The sequence below is a fragment of the Zonotrichia albicollis genome, chromosome 2, assembly GCF_047830755.1.
Source record: "Zonotrichia albicollis isolate bZonAlb1 chromosome 2, bZonAlb1.hap1, whole genome shotgun sequence".
NCBI classification, from domain to species: Eukaryota; Metazoa; Chordata; class Aves; order Passeriformes; family Passerellidae; genus Zonotrichia; species Zonotrichia albicollis.
This window is the reverse complement of record NC_133820.1, coordinates 95069045-95092796: the sequence shown is the minus strand read 5'-3', so window position 1 is coordinate 95092796 and position 23752 is coordinate 95069045. Positions and strand designations below refer to the sequence as shown.

Sequence of the window (23752 nt, the reverse complement as noted above, 5' to 3'; positions counted from 1 at the left end):
AAAAATCCTTAACTTTCTACCCAAACTTAATACTAAATTTTTAACCAACAAAGATCATATACATGGAAGAAGGACATCCCTCATCCAAGAACAGGAGATCTCCAGACAATTTGCTTGGCAGATTTTCCCATCAGTACTTAACCCTTCTTGTTAGAGTTCTTTGTTCTCTGCCTAACAGAGGAGATGAACTGGAGCTGCCTGGTCTCTCCACAATCTTCCTAGGTCTAAGGCAGAGCTGTTTATCCTATTTTACACCAGCTAGGACACACATGTGGCAGCTGGGAATTCTGCAATTCTTTTCATTTAACTTCTATTGTCTCTGACATGATTCATGCACTAGGGCTACAGGGGAAAATACAGAAATTATATCTAATATATTATATTCAGCTTGGAGATTTTCAAAAAAAATCAGCTCCTTCTGCAGTTGGAGAGCAGAGGAAAGGGAGCAGGAAAGTGTGACTAACTGTTCTTGAATATACAAGAGATGTGAACCAGAAAAGGAGCTGTGTTGCTGTGGCTGGGGAGTTCATAGATCTGTGATTCACAGCATTACAGGGCCCATTTGGTATGCAAAAAGAGAGGATGATGAAAGGAATAGTTAGTCATGGAGAAAAAGCTAGACAGAACACACAGAGATGCTAACCCCTGGGAAAGGAGCATATTCAAGTGTGATCCACTGCCTGAGAAAGAGAATGGTCTTTTTTTCTTTATTTTCCCCAAAATACCTTCTTGTTTTGGTAGGCAGAGCACTCAAAGGAGTGTCCTACACCTCAGCCTTGAAAGAGCACTATGAACTCAAGCCTACCTCAATCCAAGTGGAAGGTACACTATTCTTCAAGCTTTTGCTAAAACCAGACAGCCGTGTTCTCTCGTGACCATGCTTCTTTGCTCCTCTCAATTTACGAAGTATTATTAAAGACAGGCAAAAGAGGAAAGAAGGCCATGCTGGCCATGCTGCTGGAGCACACGGCGCACAATTCCTCTGCATGGAATTGCTGAAATCACCCCTGTGGAAATGCTTGCAGATAGGTTATGTTTCTCTTAAACTTTCACCTCCCTGAAAACAGTCGTGTTCAAAGTAGGGATGAAGGGGAATGATTTGCCTCAGGGATCCCCTTGCCGGCTCATGTGATTGCTGTTGAAAATGGTCTGGATCTAAAAGACCACAAAGGTGTTTGATGTTCCTCATATATATCCTTCAGCAAAAGAGCTGGGAGAACAGTCAGTGCTCTTGTGCGTGTGCGTTTGCATTTCCAATAACACACATGAAACAAGCTGTGCCCTGCCTGCTTGGAACAAGCTCTATCCTGCCTTGATGTGCCCATGCCACATCTCCTCCACTGCTCCGTGTGTGTGTGTGTGTGTGAAGAGGAGGGGCAGGAAGGGGGAGAAATGGCATTCATAGGGAAGAGATAGGAGAGGGGCTAGGGGAAAAGATGCGAGGAAGATAAATGGAGAGGAGGAGATAAATTGGTGGGTAGAAATAAGACAGCCTCAAAGAAAAAAAAAAAAAGACATAGGGAGGGAAAAGGCAATTTAATCAAAAAATACTCAAAAGACACAGATGGAGAAGCAGGCAAGCATGAAGAAAGAGACCACGAAGGAAGGAAAATATTGCAAAATGCAAAAGACAAAATTAAATTATCCATCCTATTGAAAAGAGCTAACCAGGGCAACATGGGATAAATCAGGTTGGAAAAACGGCAGGAAACAAACTAAAAAGGAAGCATGGGGGACAGTAACACCAGCTTCATTTGACACTGTTCATGGGACACGCCTTCCAACAATTATTTGTTCTGCAGTTGCCCAGTGGTCTCTGATATGGATGATGGCTGGTTTCAGATCAGGTGTCTCAGCAGCAAGTACAAGCAATGAGGAGAAATGGGTGGGAGAAGGATTCCACAGAAAAGTGTGTGGTAAAGCAGAGAACTGAACCTTAGTTTAGTATCTCCTTTAAGGCAAGACAATTCTTTTGCTCTTCCTTCTCTGCCATGCTTGATGGATGAATCCCTGCTCCAGTACTGTCACTCACCTCTAGTCAGGACATTAGCCCTACTAGCACCTAGGAATAATGGGACAAGAGGACGGTAAACAATTCAACTTGCTGCCAGCAGTCATTTCCCCAGCACAGAGTACATCCCCTTTTCACCAATAATGACTCCAGATGGTTTTTGCTGCTTTCCTGCTAGGTTAGGACTACCAGCCAACCTGGGAACATACACCCAAATTGTAAAATTAATTATGGCCAACTGGCACAACTCAAAATAAAGAAGGAAAAAAAAAAAGTAGAGAATTTTTAGAATGATTTCCCATTCACACAAGCAGGAAAAATGAGATATGGCATCACCAGGAAACTGTTCACCGTGGGTGTCTTTATCACATGCATTAAATCTGCTGAATGTTGCTCTGAATCACACGGCATCTCCAGGGCCCCATGGAGCAGGCAATGCCTGGCTCTGATACCCCCTAGCAGTGCTCCTGCCAAACCCCCCTGCTCATGCTGTAGGGACACACTCAAACACACAAGTGATCTCACTGGTTTTTGCAGCACTGATTATGATGATGTCAAACTGTTTGCCTGAGTGGGGGCTTATTGGCAATTAGGCTAAAAAAAAAACAACCCAGGAGCATCTTTTTACACCTGAACCAAGGAAAGGTTTGGACTGAATTTACAGCCCACTCTGGGTTTCACCAGAGTGCATATGTGCAGGCACCACTGCTACCTCTGAATGATTCAGAGCATCTGTGTGGGAACAAGCAGGCAAAACCAGTCAATAGTCTGTCATCTTTTATGGCCCTCCTTACATCAATAATGTTGAAAGGTAAAGGACACAAAAGCTGCAGGTAAATCTCACTGATATAATATTATTCTTTATGTCAGATTGGTCATGTTCTTGCTCAATCATAACTTTCCAAACTGAAACATTTCTGGTTCCTTTAAAATATGAGTTAATAATGACAAATTAAAGATAGGGATGATCCTAAATTAAAGAGGCACAGTACAAGGCCGTGCTATAATCAAGGAAACTACTGTTATCTAGAGACACAGAACAGTCATATTTAATTCTGCATTCTACACTTTAGTCCAAAGAAATACTAATCCCCTTAGCCCCCTTGCATGGTGCCATCCAGCACATGGCCATCAGAAACAATGGCTACACACATCAAGTGAAGAGTAAGGGTAATTTCCTGTGGTTGTTTTACAAGCAAGAGATTAAATTCTGACTACCCTGCAGAGGTTTAAACAATGGCTTGTAATAAAACTGATGCCATAATATGTAATCAGAAGTTTGACATGCCTAATGCAGCATACATATGTAAAAGGTCTGCAGTGGAAACAGCCCAGCCCTGTAATTTCAGTCTTTGTTCAGAAATGAAACCTTGGGCAAGGTACCTCTGATCACCTGCTGAAGTCTCTGTCAAAGGATGGGGACAGATTTCCATGGAAATGACACAGACTGGCTCCATGCAGACAGGCAGAAGCTCTCCAGAGCCCAGGAGAAGGCAGGCTCTGCTTGAGCCTGTTAGTAAGCACGTCATTGCCACGCATGACTGCATGGGGACATTTTCAAATTTATCTCAGTTATCTGCCTGTTTCTCTGCTTACTAAACCACCCCATGTGGTTCCTGTATGACATCAGAGGCATTGACCACACTATTTGATGCTAGAAATATCCCACAGACATTCATCCACAGTTTCCCTAAATGAGAGCAGGAGGTCAGAAGTCATGCATGCATTTAAGCCCATTTTACTGTATTAAAAACTCAGGGTGGGTTTGGGTTAGGGTTTGGGTCTCCATGAGCTCTTGGGGAAGCACACCGTCACGAGCCAGGGTGCAGCAGTGGATGGCCAGGCTGATGTGTGACAGGGCAGGGACCGCAGGGCTGGGACAGGACAGGCAGCGTGACACAGCCTGGGGCCGTGGGTGGCTGGGGGATGATGGAGAAGGGCTGTGATGGGGCGAGACTGGGATGTCAGAGCAGAGCAGGACAAGGAGAGGGCTGGAGGCAGAGGGAGCTGCGGGCAGGGCAGGAGCAGCAGAGGGCCGGCACTGCAGCTGTGCCAGGCAGCTGGGCAGCAAGGGCGAGCTGCCCCCGGAGCCCCGGCAGCATCCCTGCTCGATGCAGCCACAGGCGGCTGTCTGAGCTCATCTGAGGGCTCCGTGCAGGCATCCTTTCGGGGACGAGCTCTATTAGCATCCATCCAAGCCATTTCAAAACATCCCGGCTACGGAGCATCCCTCCCTGGCTAGGTAGCGGCGAGTCCAGGCGCCGCACGCACCACGAGCATCACCGCAGAATAAGCATCAGAAAGCAAAGTGAGGTTTGCCAAGTCCAGAATAAAAGAGGCCATTCAGAATTTATAAATTGTTGGTACCTTTGGCTCAAGGCTGCAAGCTTTGATCAAATGTTAAATATATTAAGCAAGTGCTTGAGAAGCACCATAAATTTTGTTTCAAAAAAAAAAAAAAAGGCAACAAAACCCCATCTCATAGTCAGTAACAATTCTCTTGTATTTTAATCTGCACAGGATTACTACAGATCAATGAATACCAAAAAGGGGTAGGTACCTGCTTTGTAAGTCGTTTAGGTGCAATTTGCCTACATAATGGGTGGCTGATGAGACAGTGATGATCCTAGCGCTGTGACTGTGCGTTCCTGATTGCTTCAGCGTATCCAAGAGGAGGTTAGTCAACAGGAAGTGTCCCAAGTAGTTCAAGCCGAAGTGCTCCTCAAACCCATCCTCCGTCTTCCTTTCAGGGACCAGCATCACCCCAGCTGAAGGAAAAAGTAGAGGTAAAACCTGTTGATTTATTTCAGAGGAGAAGCAATCTAGAAGGAGCACGGGTCTCCTGCTGCAGAGGGGAAACACAGCATTCAGAGCAGTGAGTGACTGGTGATGGCATGTAAAGTCGACACTGACTGATTCGTGACAAGAAAAATGTCTGAACCCTCACTTTGGTTTCTTTATCCAGAAAATGTGCTGATTGACTCTCTCTCTCTCCCTCCCTGGAGGACTGTGAGTCCATTTGTGAAAAGTGTTTTCAAGAGGTGGGAGCTGGGCGATCCCAACAACATTCCCTCAATCAAAGCTCTGAGCAGGGGAGACAAGACCAGGCTAGGCAGCAGACCTGCTCTCCCACACAGCTTTCTCCTGCTCCTGGCTGGAGTTGAAAGCTCTGGTGAGTCTACATCTGAAATCTGCAACTTCTCTTTCACTGGTGTGGCTGAGAACAGATGTAGTAAATTTACCCAATATGTCTTAATTACCATGCTTACAAGCAGCTGCATATTGAAATTAGGTTTTCAATGCTTATTTTGGCAATATTTTTGCATAAATTTCCACAAACCACAATTTTCAAACTCAGTGTCTAAAATAAGTATCCACATCCCCATCATGCAATGTTGATTTCAGCATCTTGCAGAGAATTCTGAGCTCATGCATAAATTATATCATTTACTGAGGCTGTGTGAGGGATAGTTACCCTGCTCAGTCATAACATTAAGTGGAATGCTATAAATTTTTCTTATTTTGTTAAAATTTAATTACTGTACAAGTGGACATGGCCTTTGTCATTTGAATGTAGATGGACATAACTCATGGAGGAGAATCCTGTTATAGGATGCTTCTGTCTAACACCCATAAGTATGATACAGCAGAAAGGCCACTCCTGCACACAACACACGACAGAGGGTCAGCTTAATCCTCATGCTACTTCATGTGCCCACTAAAAAGACTTCACCATCCCATTTCCTGATGTTAGCCTGACCTGATGATTGCACACTAAATTACCATTTTAAATTGCACCATTTAAATCTACATCACTTGTTTTGGGGGTTCCTGCCACCTGACATTCCTGCTTTGTTGCTGTCTCTTAGGCTGAAAGAGAGATATTTTTGGAATCTTTTTTAGTATGGCAAACAGCCATAGGGATTCACCTGTGGCTTCCTGCCATTTAATATAACAACTGGAGAAGCAGTGGGAGGGGAAGAAACTCAAGAAGGCCACAGAGAAAACAAAATGTTTTGATGGAACACAGCATACTTGCAAATGGAGAACTTAAAACTGGACATGAGCGATGCTGACCAGTGGCACAGTGAAAGAAACACAACACAAATTAGATTATGAGGCTCCACAAAAGCTTTGATTAGCATCTCCCTATGTGATTTACTGCTGTAAACTGTGTATAATCACATCTGTAAGTGGCTGGGACTGAGAACTGCCATGAAGGTTATGGACAGATGCAAATGAGAGACAAGCCCAGTTGTGACTTTTTCTTGTTTTCTGGGAAGAAGGAAAGGATGGGAATGGCTTGGGGATGAAACAAATCCCAGGCTCCCAGACTAAGTCACAGCCTGCTACAGTGCAAGTTTCAGCACAGACAGAGATCAGCATGAGCTGTAGGAGGGCACATGGAAACATTGCTGCATCTCTGACACCAGGCCTAGTACAAGGAAATTGATTGCATATCTCTGAGGCCATCCTGCCCTCCAATGCTCTGACACTTGGAAAAGGTGAAAGGCAGCAATATGCCAGAGTTCTGTTTGCAGCAACATTGGTAAAATACAAACCCAAGAAAGGCAGTTGATATAAAAGAGCCCCAGCAAGCAAGGCTGATGTGCACGGCAAATGCTGCTTCTGCATCTGCTGGGATTGCTGCAGGGCTCGGTACAGGACCCCTCCATGCACAGACACACTTCTGTTGGTTGAGTCAGATGGAGGGATGGAGAAATTTGTCCTGTGTGTTAGGCAGAAGTGTGTTGGACAGCTGCTGCACCGTGAGCAGCAGGCAGGCCCAGGGAGCTGCCGTCGCTCACATTAGCCCCGAGGATGCCTGTGCCTCTGCAACCTCACCCTCGACCTCCAGAGAGGCACAGGATTTCAACAACACAGAGAGGCTTTGCCCTCCACCCCAATTAGTCTCCACCATCTGTGCTGTGCATCCTATAAGCAAAAAAAAAAATAGATCTCAGCTCAGGTCGGGAGACAGAAAAAATTTTCATTTATGCAATGCACAACCATAAAGATACACACTCCCCAATATTCTTTTGCTCATTCTTCAAGAGCATCCCCTGAGTAGAAATTCTGGTCAAGTCCTTGAGCAGGCACAATCACCCCTGCCTCAATCTGATTCTATTACAATTCCCTTTCTGTCTTCAACAGCTGCTCAAATAATGTTAAGCCGAAACACCTTTGGAAGACTTTTTCTGTTTTTTTAAAGGCTCCCATCTTTCAGGTAGTTCATATCAAGGCTGTCAAAAAATCTTGCCCTGTAGTCTGAGGGCAGTTTCTCTTATTTGAGGAAAAGACATTTTTAATTTACTAAAAGTGAGCATACAAAGGAATACCCAACAGGCAACTGAACCTGTCTCCTTCCTTAACAAAAGAGAAAACCTTGTAAGTGTAGCAGCAAGCTCTCTTTCTTAAATTATTAACTACCTAACATTCAGTAGATACTAAAAGTGGCATGCTATTGATTTTCTCTTATCCAGAAACATCATCAGCTTTACTTAAGGGTCCCAAATGCTAACTCAAAAATGAAAGCTGGTTCTACTTTTTTAATTCTTTGAATTAATCCAATACTACTTGAAACATTAACAAATGCCTTGTCTTTTCATTGTAAACTAATAATGACTTTGTTTTTTCTTCCAATATGGAATCCAAACAACTCAGTATCTTTCTGATTTTAATTATCAACAGTCAGCCTTATAATTTTTTTCAGAGTGTATGTGAAATTTGAAGAGGCAGCACACAAACCATTAATGCCAAACACCTCAGATCTGATATAACCTTCTTATATGTTTTTCCCCTTGATTTAGCTGCATTGTCTCCAGAAGATTCAGTTTTAAAGTATCACTGATAACATCATGGCATAAGAAAATTAATTAATAAGTAAACTGAACATAAGCTTCTACTTTGTAATTGATTAGCTGTTGCTGAAATATTCCAGCAAAAAGACTGATAGTATGGGAATAAAAAACTGACTAAACAAAACATGGATGTGTGATTTTGCAGAGGTAGTAATAAATTATAATAAGGAAAATACTTTTCTGCAAAACTATGCTGAACAACTGTTCTTATAGATATAGCAATACATTCCAGTGTGCTGCAGTTCTGCATTTACTGTCATATGTTCAAAATACACACAATTTTAATTCACTTTAATGCATGGCAAAAAATATATTCTTTTTTAATTCTATGACTAGGCAATCAATAAACATATTTCTCACTCAATGAATGAATACACTTCAAGAGAGCTGTCTTTGTAAGGAATTTATGATGAATTTCTATAAAAGCTTGTAATGAAACTATTGGTTTCTGATTCATCTTATGTAATTTAAAGACCAAAATGGATCTGACACTGCATGCAACATAACAAAAATTTTTATGATAGTTATAAATATTGCAGGCCAGACATACCCCATTTTTATTGAATTATACAGGAGAATTTGCACTATGCCTGCTCGTCCTGCAGATGATGACAAATATTGCTCTAACTCCCATACCTCCCACTGCAAAGTCCTCCATCTCCATTATAAAATGTGTTTTAGGAGCTGTAAAATTACAAGTATTTCACTCATCTGGATTTTTTTACAGTGAGCTGTTTGGAGGTTTTTAAAGTCAGTTCTCTCAAACTCACTACAAAAGAAAAATTTAAAATCTCTTTTTCACATACAGAACAAAATGTCTGCTTTCCCAGCCAGGCCCACAGAAGAGGGTTTGGAGGCAGATCCCCCTCACACAAGTTCTTTTATCTCCAGAGAGCCAAAGGCTGGGCAGATAAAGCAATAGGTCAGCCACAAACACCCATAACACCTTCACAGCAGGAGGGGAACCTTTATAATCACATTTACCCAATTCTTGCTATTTACAAGGAAGAGATACATACAGTACCAACATGTTCCCAAGGGGAAAAATGAGGAGACAGTTACTTCCAGTAAAAGCACAAAGCCCTTCCTCCATACAGGCTTTGCACTGTCTTGGCTGACGCCTTCAGCAGCATTTCCAGCCCCACGAGTGCAGCCACACAGGGAAACCCACCCCCACTTCACAGAACCTCAAAACTGCTCTGTTCTGCATGCCCATGCAACAAAACACCTCTGGGTGTACCTGCATGTAAAATGCATGGCCCACCTCTCACCTGAACAGGAGAACCATACAGCAGCATGCCCTGGCCAGGCTGCCTGCAGCAGATTGCTTGCTCCACCTTGTTCCATTGGGCTGTGCAATCCCAGAGTATGCCTGCCCTGTGCATCTCTCCTGGCTAGTGAGTGCTGCCCTGTGTTTTTAAGTTTTTCTAAGCCTTCTGTTGTTTACCTTCTTGTGACAAACTTTCTCACTCACTTCATGTAAATAACTTATTGGTTTGCATTCTTTTATGGAGGAGGAGAAATTTGCTGGACTGTTGGTTTGTCCAGTGTCATTGGAGAAGTGGCACTGTCATCCTCCAACCCACTGTCACTTTTGGAAATCTATAAATGTTGGAGTCGGAAACTAAAAGCCCTCTTTTTTACCTTGGGAGAGCTGTGTGTCTGCATCTTGTGTCCTACAGTGGCTAGTGAGCAACAAGAACATGCAATGCCTTTAGTGTAAGAACTGCCCCCAGAAGTGCTTACTGGAGGCACAGCTGTGCCCACATGACTGCTTCTTACAAGTGCTGCTTCTTCCTGCCTTGTCTGGGCTGAAGAGCAGTGAATTTACAGCACTGCTCTAAAAGCTGTGACATGGCTACTTATAGGGGGATAGAACATAAGTAAATACAGGTAGTATGGAAAGTAATCTTACCCCTAAAGACTTGCAGCTGGGTTAATAATTAAGGATTAGGAGCCAGCCTGACTGTAATAGGCCACAGCTGTAGCCAATAAGATGAAGAGTGTTATAAAAGGATGGATTGATTGATTGAGAAGAACTGGAGTCAGTTGGCTGTTGTGAAGATGAGTCAGTGCTTAGAGGAGCTGCCTACAAGAATCATCAAGGAGATATTAAACTCTAGCAGTATAGAACCCTTACAATGTACTGATAATAGAACTTCTGCAATATAATGACAACAGAAGTCTTTCTATCAGAAAATTCAATTATTTTGCAATCAAAGTTTCTGTCCATCCTGATGCTTCCCAGCCAACTGTCCTCTTTCTCCCACCCATGAACTTTTCACAGTCTATTTTTCATGGGACAGAAACTTGTCTCAGAGTCCATGGAAGACTGAGGCCACCAGTCTGGACAGTGGAGAGACTGGAGGGGTCTGAAATGAGACCTAGTGCCCATCTCCACCAAGCTCAGAGGCAGGCAGGAGGAGCAGATGGGATGCTGTTGCATTTGCCTGCACGCAGCATCACCCACCACGGCTCAGGGCTGTGATTTGGGCAGAAAGACCAGCTCAGGATTGACTTGGGACATGTTTGGAATGGGCAAAATATTTGGAGAGGAACTTATAAAAGGTGGCTCACAAAGTGCAGTGCTTAGCAGGCTTCTGCCTTGATCCATCAGGGGAATATTCCATATGTAACAAAAGATGAAGCCAGCACTGAGACAAAGGCAAGATCTCGTCTGCATTCAATTCCACACTGTGTGATAACACCACAGCCTTTATGAAAAGTTTTGCTATCATTTCTGACATTAAAAAAAAGCTCCTAAGATGTTTGTCTTATCATTCTTGGAAACAGATAAACTGCTTTATCTGGCATTACAAAATAAAATAAAGAAAAAAAACAAAGCCAGCCTAAGGCAAATAATTGGCATGGAAACTCTTAGCCCAAACACTAAAAGTTTGGCAAAGTAGTGAGGATTTGAAAACTGAGTAATGTCTGCTGTTGGTGCTCCCAGACCCACCTAATGGTCACAAGGGAGACGTGCACTGTATTGGCTGTGCCAAAGACAAAGCAATGTGTCTTTCCAGAAAAAAATAAATTCTTAGTTTCCCACTAGGTTAAAGAAAAGGAAAAACTGCAGACAATCCACATTCAGGGACTGTGAGAACAACAACAAAATCTTGGTAGATTCAGAATATGACCAAACCAGCTGTAATACCTCCATAAGAACGGATTCACATTCTGAATCAAGGGTCACACTGCTACAAGTGCACACAGCACAAGCTAGTTCCTTGGAAAATGTGTCAGTTAAAAAAAGTAAATACATTCCATAATCAAGGTTTTGATTTTACACAAAAATAAATCATTCCTAATCAGGTCTGGCTCAAATAACCCTGTGTTTCCTAAAAACATGCTCAGTAACTGTTTGGTTATTTGAGCTGGCACAATGGTGAGTTAGTCCACTCACAATCAGAAAATAGGAAAATCAGTCACAGCTTTCTAATTCAATAGGATATTCTCTCAGAAGTAAAATATTTCAGTTTACATTTTGTATAAAGAATATTTTTACCTAAAATCTATGAAAAGATTTAGTAAAAATAAAACATGGCTCACTCCTGCCTTTCAGAAAAGCCAATGGCAAATGTTCCGCACACTTAAGTAGAACTGGTTGGGTTTTCTAATCCATCAATAGCTGAATTTTGTATCTGTCTTCCACTGATAAAATGTTCACTTTCAAGACATAAAAGCAAATGGGTCAAAAACCTGCAGCATGTGGAGCCTCAGATATTTCCCCCTTCAAAAAGTGTTTGATATCACAGACAGAAAAAAAAAAGCTTTGGAAATTATCAAAAAGAGAAAGATAATATCAAACAAAAGTCAGGATTTTCATGAATGAAATCCTTACTCTTTGAAAGCCAGAAGAGTCTAAGGTTACCCCTCTAACTTATTAGTTCTTCCAATAAATAATAAACCTTTTCTATTATATTTGACATCTTCTTATAAGGTACATATAATTCTGGCAGACAGAAGTGCTATCCAAGTATAACAAAATCTCCAGCTGATGACTGCTGCTAAAAGTCCATATGGCAGATAAACGTGGGCATTGCACAACCCTCACTTGCTGTGGGTGAGCCAGGCTGGATACTGCCAGAGGTGTCATGGTGCTCTTACACACGTGCCCAGGCAAGTTACAATACCCCAGGCATCTAATACCTGGGAAGAGCAGCGTGTGAGCAGCCAGCCAGCCTCCCCACAGCCAAAAAATCAGAGGAGATGGCATCTGTCATGCACTGAACTTCATAAAAAATATGGCTCTGGGAGCTTCTCATTTTAGAATGTGTTAATACTGTATGCTATGTCCTTATGAATCTTCCAGTTTTTTCCCACCACACATAGAAGATCCATTGTAGGTCAATCTCTCCACCACCGCAAATTAGGTTTTTCCAGGTAAAATATTTTTTCCAGGTAAAACCATTCCCAAAGGCCCAGCTCTCCCATGATGTCTAGTACTTATCATCCATTACATACAGGTAAGGGCTATTTATTCTTCTGCTCATCCCCTTCTGTCTTTGTCCCTATCCCTCTGAACCTTTTCCATCACAGCTTTGCTTGGGTATTGCTCTAATTTGTCTTCGAGGAAGGATAAAGATGAAACCTGATATTGTCAGTAAGACGCTGGAAGAACTTTATTGAGATATCATATCCTGAGTTCACCACTGCTTTCCTGTGAGGCTGCAAGAGAAGCATTAATTTCAATGAAATCCAAGTTTCACTGGAGTAACAGCAACCCTCCTCACTAACTTTCCTTCAAGGCCTTCTCCAGTGAATTTCCACATCTCTGAGGTTTCTTTCCTTTTCATCAGAACAGCCAGTGTAGCCTGCAGCTGCTACAGGCAAGAAAGCTAGCTCTTACCTAATCCAGTGGGACAGAATCTTTCACAGATCTCACTGTGATAATTTCAAAAAATTTAACTATTAGTAAATTCATCTTATAAATATGACCTGTGAGTAAGTAAGTATGTATAAAATTGTTTGCATTTGATACATGTCCTTGTTCCCAGCCATTGAATTTCACTTTTCTTCTGAAGATCTGATCCTGCAAATACTCAAATGCAAGAATAATTTAATATGTGATCAACCATGACAGCATCTATGGGACTATTCAAAGGACTTCATGGCTGGATTGTGTATATGTAACACAAGGCAATTATATATATTTCACATACTCAGCTACTGATACAGCTTTAATGTGCTCTAGGAACTGAAGAGGTAAGCTTATACAGACTTATCCATTCTATCAAGAGACTGATAATTTCTCAGATGATCCACAAAGTACCAAATATGATCATCTGAATTAGCTAGCAGTTCAGGAATATTGATTTTAAATTGGCCTGGATAGGCTTCAACCTGAAATACATTAACTGTAATCTGCCTGCAATAGGCTACTAATAACCTGAAATCTCTAAGTTGGCATTTCATTGTTAATGAGCTAGACAGTGCATGTTTGGCATGCAGAAGTATCCTGGTGTCCCTAAATAACTTGTGATTTTTGTGTTGGTCTGTTGGATCATTAGGTACTGTAAACAACATACAAGCAAACACATTAACTACAATGTGGTAAAAACAGTTCTAGCACACAGAGAAAATTACTTCCTTAAAGGCTAGGGAAAAACATCTCTGGCATGAAACAGTGACTGCTGGTCATGGAATTTTACAAAGTGTTTTAGTATCTGTCCCTTTTTCAACCACAAGGAGACAGCAGACTTTCTAACGCATTTTAACAGCAATGCCATTTTTAGGAATATATTAAATAATTAACACTAGTGTACAGGCAGTAATTTGCTAAATGCTTTTCAGCTGTACAGAGACAGAGTTCTTTCCAAAACAAAACTAAAAATTAGCACCCAAATGCTAATTAGCAGAGTAGAAGACACATTCTTCTGACCTTCTGTCAGATAAAGCTTTCTTCACTGCTTGTGCTGCATCCCTCTTTCTGTGGCTTACAGTTCAACCATTTAGCTTACTTCTTGTTTTCTACAGAAAATGAATTTGTTTTCTATGTCATAGCATTTTTCTCTTTCTAGCACAAGAACATTGTATTTAAAAAAAATTATATAATACTCTATTTGCATTTTTAATATGTTTTGTTTATTTTGAAAACCAAGAGCTGATTCTGCACATTACTGATGCAGAAAGCATAGTAATGGAAAAACAAGCCTTTATTTGTCAGCTGAAATAATGCGTGCATTCAACCAAATTTTTCCTTTTAAATTAGAAATTAGAAAGTTAAATGTACATGCTAAAATAAGCTAAAACAAAAAGAGGAGGTGACTAGTGCACTAATCTCCATTCAGTTGGATACCTAAACTTCACATGGTTATTGTGGGACCTGAATGTTAAGGTCTAGGAGAATACTTTGAAACTCAGGATTTTAGTATTAATTTAATTTCCAGCTGAATCCTTGAGTTAGGTAAGGGATAGAGAGCAAGTGGTGAAGAGATATATTTTTTTAAAAAATCACCAATGGTCTTACAAACTGCTGAATTTCATAACAGTCTTAGGTCAGACATGTAGTCTTGATTATTTATTTAGTAATTCACATGTAAATGTGTAATTTACACATGAAATTCATGTGAATTCACAGTAATTCACATGAAATCCCTTGTCTTCAATAATGCTTTAATGTTAATTTCATAGCTTGCATTCTTGTAAAATGTTGGAACTTTTATCAAGACATCTTCAAATGTTTGGCCTTTTGACAGGTTTGCACAAGTCCTCAGTGAATGTCATACACCTTCGCATAGATACAGGATACATATCCATGGAGATAATAGATGGAAAGTTCACTAACATATGCACATTATTATATCAATCAATTTAAAAGATTTTGATTTAAGCAATTAAATAATACTAGTGTGTAATGCAACAATCTCAGTATAACAGTTCTTGCATTTTTACACTAAATGTAACAGAAGACTGCAGCCCTGATAATAAAATGCTTGGTCCTATGAAGACAGAAATAAAAAATTTTACTAGCTTGCTGATAGTTTGATTCAGAAGACATGGGATGCATACAAAATCTGGTTTTCAAAACCTATGGGAAAGGCAGTGGAACAGGCAACTGAGATGAGGCTTCTGAGACAGTAGTGCTTCCAGCTCTGCAGCCCATGGTGGACTGAATCGTCCTCCTTAGTGCATTGAAACAAAAAAAAAAGTAAAAAGATAAAAAAGGGGGAAAGAGGAAGGGAAAGGGAAAGAGAAAAGCCAACCAGATAGCTCAAAGGTCAGCACTTGTCTTGATTGTGCTCAGTGCTGGTGGTTTTTGCATCAGGCCACTTTTCCTCCATTGGGTTTGTCCATTTTCCTCTTATGTAGCAAGGAAACATTTGGGCTTTCACTATGAAACAAAAGTTACTGGTGAAAGTGTACTTTCACTAGAAACAAAACTAAATGCTACAGATTATTTACAAAAGCAAATAAAAAGGACCTTAAAAAAAAGAAAGAAAAAATATGTGGGAAAGAGCATTCAGAAGTGGAATCATTGCCAGGCAATGGCCAGAGACTAACCTAATTCTCTGGAATTCTTTACCTGTGCTTTGGATGTGATTCTGTTAAGGCAAAAAAAATGACTTGAACCATTCATTTCATTGTAGATTCTAAAAGGATTTTATCAAACAACAGATTTCTCCTGCCAACTGTATTTGGCAAAAAGGCATAAGTGAAATCAAATGGATTTCTTGCAAATTACAAATACACAGACTGAAGTAGAATAAATTTTAGTTTCAAACTCCTTTCTTAAAAGAAATTTTGGGCTTACACTCTTTGGTCTTGTAACATATTAAGAACAATAAGAGATTCATTTTAATACAACTTCATTTCTTGGATAAGAAGACACATTTAATTTTCATCCAACCCAATTCAGCAGCAGCTAGGGCAGAAAAAAATCCTGTATTCCAGAGGACTGCCCAGTTTCTTCAGCCTCATCATTTCTCCCCCAACTGGCCTCCAAGCCCCAGCTAACAATGCTGGCTTTGCTCATGGTGCAAACTAGTGCAGGGCAGGGGATGCCTGATGGGTACATAGAATTAAAAACCCCTTTTCCCATAAAATGCTGTTTTTTCAAATAGTGTTGTTCCCATCTGTGTAACAGTTTTCATTCTGCATGTTTAAAAGTAAATCTGGAAAGACTTTGTAACTAGGTTTAAATACTCACTAATTAACTACAACTAGGCTTATATATCCACCTCTAATTATTGCATGATTAAAATAATAATGGTAGGCTTTTTGGACTAATCAAAGAGAAATGAATGTTTAACTGAACATTTCACAAATGTTTCATATCAATCAGCAAATAAAAAACACTTGAATTTTTATTACAGTATTTACTTGTGTTACTGAGAGCTCTTTAAGGCACCAATGAATACAACAAACACATTTATTTACAGCACATTTGCTCTCATTAGGATGGAAGTGTGCACAGGGAAACAGAAAGTGTTCCCTGGGATGTCTTAATAAAAAAATATGTAAATAGTTGGGAAAACAAGAACAGCAGCATATCACAGCAGCAAACTTCTAAAAGAAACCTAAATTGTTGCTGGTGGGTTTTTCTCCTATTTAAATAGACAGGTGAAAATTCCCCTTTAGGACAGTGCATGCAGAGCATCCATGGTTTCTGGACGAAAATTGCTGTACAGGCTGGGTTCCAAAAATACTGTGGCTATAATAAAAAATTAGATAACAAGTATGTGAATAACAAAACTGAAATCCCTAAAAATAATTATATTCATTTGATAATTGCATGAATGCAAGATAAATATTGTCCTTTTAATTTGTGCTCTGACCACTGAAGATGCAGTTTTATGAACAGCTTTCCAGTAGCATCTGGATCTATGCAGTGACTTCTCTGAAGTTGCTGGATAATTTGTCAGATTACATTTCAGGTGGATTAAACCCCCAGCCCAGATCACCAGTCACCCACAGTAAACAAGTGTTTATTCAGGGAAAAAACCTAAGGAGAGAGAAAGTAAATAAAGGTGAAAAGACAGATTTTCTACTGGCGTAAAGTACAGCATCACTTTCCTTTCTTATTTTCCTTGGAGATGCTCAAATTCCTGTATAATTGCATTCTTTTTAGTGCTGGAGAGCTAAAAATCACAGCAAAGGAAATAGACTTGCAATAACATGAGCAGATGTGGCTCAGTATTCAGACTCCTCACCTAACAATCTCTCCAAAAAATGCAATTTAACTCTAGAAAGACATACCAGTTAATGCAGCCTTATGGTAACCTGCTGTATGGTTCAGATAATCTATTTGAAATCTGAAGTGATAGATAAGACCTCAGTTTGTCACATCTTCCCCTACAGGTGTGTGAAGAAAAAGCCAGAACTCACCATTATTCACCAGGACATGGAGTGGACAATTCTTTGCTCTAAACTGCTGCACAAATCGCCGTATAGACTTCATGGAAGCCAAATCACAGTATAAAAACTCCACTAGGAGAGAAGAGAAGATAAAAACAGAGTTAAGTCACTTACAATGATATAAAAACACATAGACATCAACAAGGACTCTTGTGATAATGTCACTAGTAGAATAAAAGTTTTAAAAAGAAAACAGACTTTTCAAAATCCTGGATGAAGCTGGTCTCAGGTTCTTTCTTTCTCCTTCTTCCCTGCATTTCTATTTTTAAACTACTGATTCTTCACAGAGCAAATATGGGAAACGTGGCTGTCAGGAGGTGAAGGAGGGCATCAAATGAAGTAAATATGTACCAGTCCTACCGTTCTTACTACTGCTAGCATTTAAGAAGAGGAGCTACAGTCCTGCAGCACTGAGATGATCAGGATATGGCAGCTCGAAATCAAACAGGGAGAGGAGAAGGCACATCAGACACTGCAAAGTTTCCCTGTGCTTCTGATACAAATATGCTGTCCTTTGTTTTTTCCCCAAGATTATCTGCTAAGTACCTGTGGTTGGAATAGTTTATAAATGCTTTATTACCAGTAGGAGAGATGAGCAGCAGCACACCCTGAACACAGCAACTCCACTCATCACTACAAGAAAACAGAGCATCATAAATAATGCTCTGGCTCCTATAGGCATCCAGGGACATTTGGTATCCTGGGAACAACAACCAGCCATGAAAATACCTTGTAAATGTGGGTAAGAGTTGTGCTGGCCCTTGGCTTTGGCAATGGCAGTGTGATTTGAGAGGAACAGAGCTCACACAAATATTGTGGGGGGCATCCTGCCTGTGCTGCTGATGTCACTCCAAGGGCAGGGTGGCAGGGGGCTGGAAATCCAACAACCAACAAGACTTCTCAAGGGGCAGGGTGTGAGTCTCAAAATACATTTGGTACCAGTATGTCTGTATTGCTAAGAAAACACGCATCAAACAGGAGTCTGTCTTTTTGTCCAAAGCATTACTCAGCCATTGACCTGCACTAAAATGCTAGAAAATTAATTAGTCAAAATAAAAAAATATTACTTAAATCCACAGCAGCTTTAAACCCATCAGGTCTTAAAATTCTTCTACTGCAATTTTTCAGTTTTCAACCCCGGGCTCTCACAGCACTGCCTCATTGATTGCCTTGCCTTGCATGAAGCCATGGCCAGTGTTATGAAGTGAAAAGAAGCACTGCCCCCTGCCAACAGCAGTAGCTGTCCCCACACAAACAATCCAAATTCTTTAGAAGCTCTGCAAAGGGAAAAAGAAAGAAAGTTATGACCTTGTCCGACTGTTTTAGCCTTTAAAAAAAGTATATTTTGCATGCCAGCCTTTTGGCTTGTTTCAGCATTAGCTGTACTTTAAAGAAGAGAATATGATGCTCTGCCACAGATATTGGTCTCTCTTCTGGTTTCCTACTTGTCACTGTGGGAGCCCAAGTCAGCCAACTGTTGTCAACTCCACCCTGCCAAGACACTGGGGCTCTGAGGTGGATTTGCTTGAACCTCCTCCATAAAGTGACTTTTCCAAAGAAGATCAAAAGGTGTTTCAAATTGAGAAAATCAAACAATACTGAGCAACCTTCCATGGCTAGGTCCATCAGAGAGAAAGGCAAAGGCAGTACAAACCATCTCCCCTAGTTCACTGTGTCCTTGCAGGGTGAGCCCTTACTGTCCTGTTTCGTTTCAGAGAGCTCCCAGATTTCCCAAGCTGTGGCAACCTCTGCACAGTTGCTGTCTCCAGGATGGTTTTGGCCACCACATCAGAGGACTGGGGTTTCAGAGGATCACCATGTTTTCCCCCTCCCTGCTGCCCTTCCTCCTCCTGGCCCCAGGGCTGCTGCCCTGTGCTCCACAGGAAGGAGCAGCCACCCCCTTCCTTGCACATGGGTTCCCGCACCTCCTCTTATGAAAGAATCAGCCTTTGAAAGAAGGGGAAATTAAAGAGACACAGTTCTTCAAAAATGTCTTTCTGATAGGAGGATTAAACTATTGGATAAATAGGCCCCAGTGCAGGCTGTAATACAAGACCTTTCTTCTTACTCTCTTCCCTGGTCAATCAGAGATGTTCATCCTCTCCCTACCAACGCTCTGAGCTTTAATGCCTCTTTACAGCATGTCACTACAGTAAGAGATTAGGAAAGCCTGCAGGCACAACAACGAGATAAATAAAAAAAGATATTCACAACTGTTATTTAATTTCTTTCCAGGAGAACAGTTTCTTTAGTTCCCTTAATACGAAGCTCCAATAATCCTTATCTATTTGGAACCTAGACAGTATTAGTCCTCTGAAACTGTTGTAATAATGTGTATAAATTATTCAGTGGTCATTTTCACTAAACAAACAAACATGCAAGAATTCTTTGATTCCACTTATAAGATAGTGTAAATACATTTTTTTTCAAAGTGGCTCCAAAGTAATACCATTTCAACAACACTGTCCCATGAATAGAAGTGGACAATTTCTTGATCTCTCTGTAGACTTTTAGGCGCTCAGCAATTTTCTTTAATTTCACTGAAGCCTTGCACCTGGAGATGGTAAGGAAATGTAGAAGTTTTTAACTTCTGTCAGTGTTGCTCAGGCCATTCCTCCTGTGGCCTAGCTGCTGTATAAAACCACATGAATGGCACTGTAATTGCTCAGATATCCAAAACCTGGTCATAATAAATTATTAATAATTAGTGCAACAATGAGTGGAGTGAAGACCTAGATGAAGATTTATGCTGACTCTGCTGTTGTTCTACTTCATTATGCAGCTCATCAAGGAAAGAGATTAGCAAAATCATTACCTTCTTCTTAGGAGGCAGTCACACTGCCAATGGAGGAGTCCCTTTCAATACAAAGATATTTATCCTGATAAAGGAGGCATTTAGGTCTTTATCAGTCATGGTATTTTGTGGCACAGTGCAGGCTCCAACCACTTCTCCATCGCCAGTATGGACTCCGACAACATTATTGACTCTTATTGCCACTACATATGCAAGAAAAGCAGACCTCTGAGGACATCCACTAAGCTAAATTTTAATCTCTTTCCTTATCTGGCCTTGCACTGCCAACAAGAATGGTGGTTAGGCAATGTGTGCCAAGAGAGTGCTTTTTAGCCTGACCAATGCAGTCTGATCCTTCCTGATAATTAACTTTTTGCTGCAGCTGTCTGATCTCCCCTCCCTTAATTTTCCAGTTCTGCACAACAAATGCTGTCCTTCATTATGACTGTACAGTGCCCAGACTAATGGCACACTAGGCTAAGGCTATCATTACTAAACTTATTTACTTGCCTCCTTGGGAAGCATGTCATCATATTTGGCATTTGTAAAGCACGTCCCATCAAAAGATCAGAACATGCTTCGGAAAGAAGAACAAACAAACAAACAAACCAGTCCCCAAACTTTTGTCTCTGCTCACAGGGCCAGAGTCCTTGTTGGTGCTGATTCTTTGCCAGGGAGGCGGATCCGCTGGCACGGCACCGCACGGACCGAGGCGCCGTTCCCCTCGAGAAACTGTGCCAAAATGTGCTCCCAGCCATGTGCTGACTCACAGGCAGGGCTTTGAGCAGAAATTCAAGTTTCTTCTCCATCCCATAGTGATTTTTTTCTATCAGTGTACTGGAGAATTACAAATTGAGAAGCTAAGAAAAACAGTAAGTTTTTAGACTATTTTGAAGCTTGCGCAAATATACTAAGCACAACAATTTTTTCGATGCCTTAGTTAATAAAGACCAGGGTTTTAATAATGTGAGCAAATGACCAAACTGGATTGTGAACTAGGAATTTAACTAGAATTATTTCAGGGAAGCAAGAATGCCAATATTTATCCATATAGGATAGGTACGAGCAAAAAGATGTGCATTAACAGCGAGAAAACTGAAACATGCCAAAATTCTTGTCTTTTACCACAATAGTGGCCTTTCTGCTTTAGAATTTAATAATCTAATAACTTTTCAAAACGACCTATTATTTTAATTTTCTATATGCTATTAAGTACAAAAATAGAGAGTAGAAGATACAAACATAATAAGCTACACACAGAATATCTGCAGCTAATGCTACTGAAATACTCAGATTTCTAACTCTACCCCATTTTATCTCTCCTTTTCCTGAATTACTTGCTTTCAGGTACTTCTGTAGTGACAGACATGCCCGTATTTCTTCCTTCACACATGCTGGATGTGTCCCATGTTCTTATCTAAATAATTTTTCCAATGAAAGTAAGTACATCCATAATTGTCAGACACTGGCTAAAATTTTCACTCTTAAAAATATGTTTCTACTCTTTTATTGTAATTTGATGACTCAGTTGTCAGAGAGTTATTAGCAAATGAAATACAGAAGGAGCAAAATTTCCCAAAAGACAGCCAGAATTATTTATGCTATTAACCACATATGAATAGATATATATATATATGTGATGGTGCTACAATTGCTGCTTTCCTTAATTGCCTTCTTTCAAATGTATCTGCCTGGTGAAGCAACTTTTCAGCCACAGGGAATCAGCACAATGTTTTCTGGCTGCACCTCACGAGGCACATAGAGACCCCACAAAGCCACGCTGGCTGCCACGTGTGACACTGCAAAGCACATGTGCAATGCTTGCTCCTGCATTTTACTCCCCTTGCTTGCTTGGTCATGGTCACTAAAAGGAGAGAGCCTGAATGAGTGGCATCTCCTGGAGAGCTTTTGACACCCTGAGCTCCATGAAATCCAGGAGGAGGCCCAGCGTTAGGAAAGCCTGACACAGCCCCTGAGTGCTCACACTCCCTGGAGCTTCCCCTTCAGGGCCAACTTCTCCATTTCTGTCCTCCTGCTTCTTCACACTATTACCACACCTTTCTTCACATCCAGAGTTCCCTCCTTTGCTTTCCACACCAGCACAGCTGACTGTGACTGCACATTTCCTCTGTGTCTGTATCACAGAGCATAAAAAGCATGAAATGGGAATTTCAGTCTGGTATGGAAGGAAAATTCAGAAATAAAAAAGAATGGACAGATATTTCAGTGAATGACTGTAACTTCTGAAATGTTTACTGATCAGCTGAACAAAGGAAAATGCAATGTTATGATTCCCTCAACGACTACACCACTTAGGCATGGTTTAGATCAGATTAAGATGAGATCAGGCCACCTACTAACTACCATTTTTTATGTATTCAGCTCTAACTCACCATGTTTAAATTTTTATGGACAGCTACAGCTCTGCTTCAGCAGAAATAATAAGTCAAAGTCTACTTGGTTTTAGTACTTATGCCACAGCAGATTTCTATCATGCTTTCAATGTCTTTGTGTTAAAAAAACATGCAGGGGATACATTCTAAGGAAAGTTGCGAGTCTGCCCAGAACTGCAGGGAGCTGAGTCCTTTGAAAGATTTGCTTTGCCTGTTCCTACTTGCCACCTATCTATCCGGTGTCTAAAGATAGCAGAAGGAAGAGTTACTTCTTCAGCAAGGAACAAGGAATGCTTCCTAGACAAAATAATAAAAAATGGTGTTCAGTAGTTAGGTATTCATCTTCAAAAAAAGCATCTCACAGGCACATCACATTCTGGTTTCTGTTTCTCCACAGAGGAATTATACTTTGGCATCTGCACAGCAGCAAAACAAAATGCTGTCCTGCTCATAAACAACTGAGAAGCTGAAACAACTGAAACAACATGATTCTGAGAGTCTGGACAGTGCCATGGGGATGTTTATCAAAAAGGACCCTTGATGAGTCAAAAACCTTCGCTACCTGCTGCACTGCAGAGCTAGGGAAACTCTGTCAGCAAGGTGGCAGGTGAAAATGAAGAGGAGAAAAACTCAGGAAAGAAAGAGCATGAGCTGTGAGGAGAAGAAGACATAAAGCAGTACTGACTGGAGTCTACTTGCCTTTTTTCATCACTCTGTCTTTACTGCGAGTGGAAAGTGCAAAAGTGGTTCTACACTGCTGACACAAACTTGTGGTTTATCATTCTGCCAGCTGGGCATGTGCAGCAGCACACACAGTCCCCTTCTACAAAACATAACTCCCATTAACAGAACTTTCCTACATTGTCTGGGACTCACACAAGGGCTGTGATGCAAGTTCTGCCCAGACATGCATGATGACAGAGCACTGCATGCTATTCAGGACCATAAAATGCTTACTGTAAAAGGACTTCTCAGTAAACAAAACCGAACAAAATCCTTCAGGTAAGCAAGGCATGCACCAACCAACTGCATATTGAGCACAACGAGAGGCAGCCAATGTAAATGCAGCAAGCACAGTGTCTCCTGATTATGCCATGTTCCTGCCTTCATGCACTTGATGACCTCCATGGCCTCTACACCACAAGCACTATATAATCGCCTCCATTCTATATTAGCAGCCAAGATTCACAAGGGTGAAACATTAAATTGATTAGCACACAGAAAATCCTAGTATGTGCAATCCTACCCATGACATTGGTCGACGCTTAATTCCAGTTGTGGTTATGGTGACAATTTGCAGAATTTTGGCTCCTAGTCCTTCAAATTACTATAA

General features: G+C 40.9%; 1 protein-coding gene and 1 long non-coding RNA gene across 4 annotated transcripts in view; one reads left to right on the top strand and one right to left on the bottom strand.

The window, feature by feature from the left end:
* The window catches only part of DHRSX (dehydrogenase/reductase X-linked), a 186357-nt gene that overhangs the window by 40881 nt on the left and 121724 nt on the right, over positions 1 to 23752 (bottom strand). For all 3 annotated transcript variants that reach the window (XM_074535706.1, XM_074535704.1, XM_074535705.1), the window contains 2 exons: positions 17203 to 17304; positions 4572 to 4779 (listed from right to left, as the gene is read on the bottom strand). In XM_074535706.1, coding sequence (XP_074391807.1) covers positions 4572 to 4779; positions 17203 to 17304 — 310 coding nt within the window. The remainder of the gene's footprint in view (positions 1 to 4571; positions 4780 to 17202; positions 17305 to 23752) is intronic.
* On the top strand, positions 20771 to 23574 carry LOC141728241 (uncharacterized). The gene is made up of 3 exons (XR_012579108.1): positions 20771 to 20898; positions 21374 to 21465; positions 22817 to 23574. It is a non-coding gene; the product is annotated as an uncharacterized LOC141728241 (long non-coding RNA).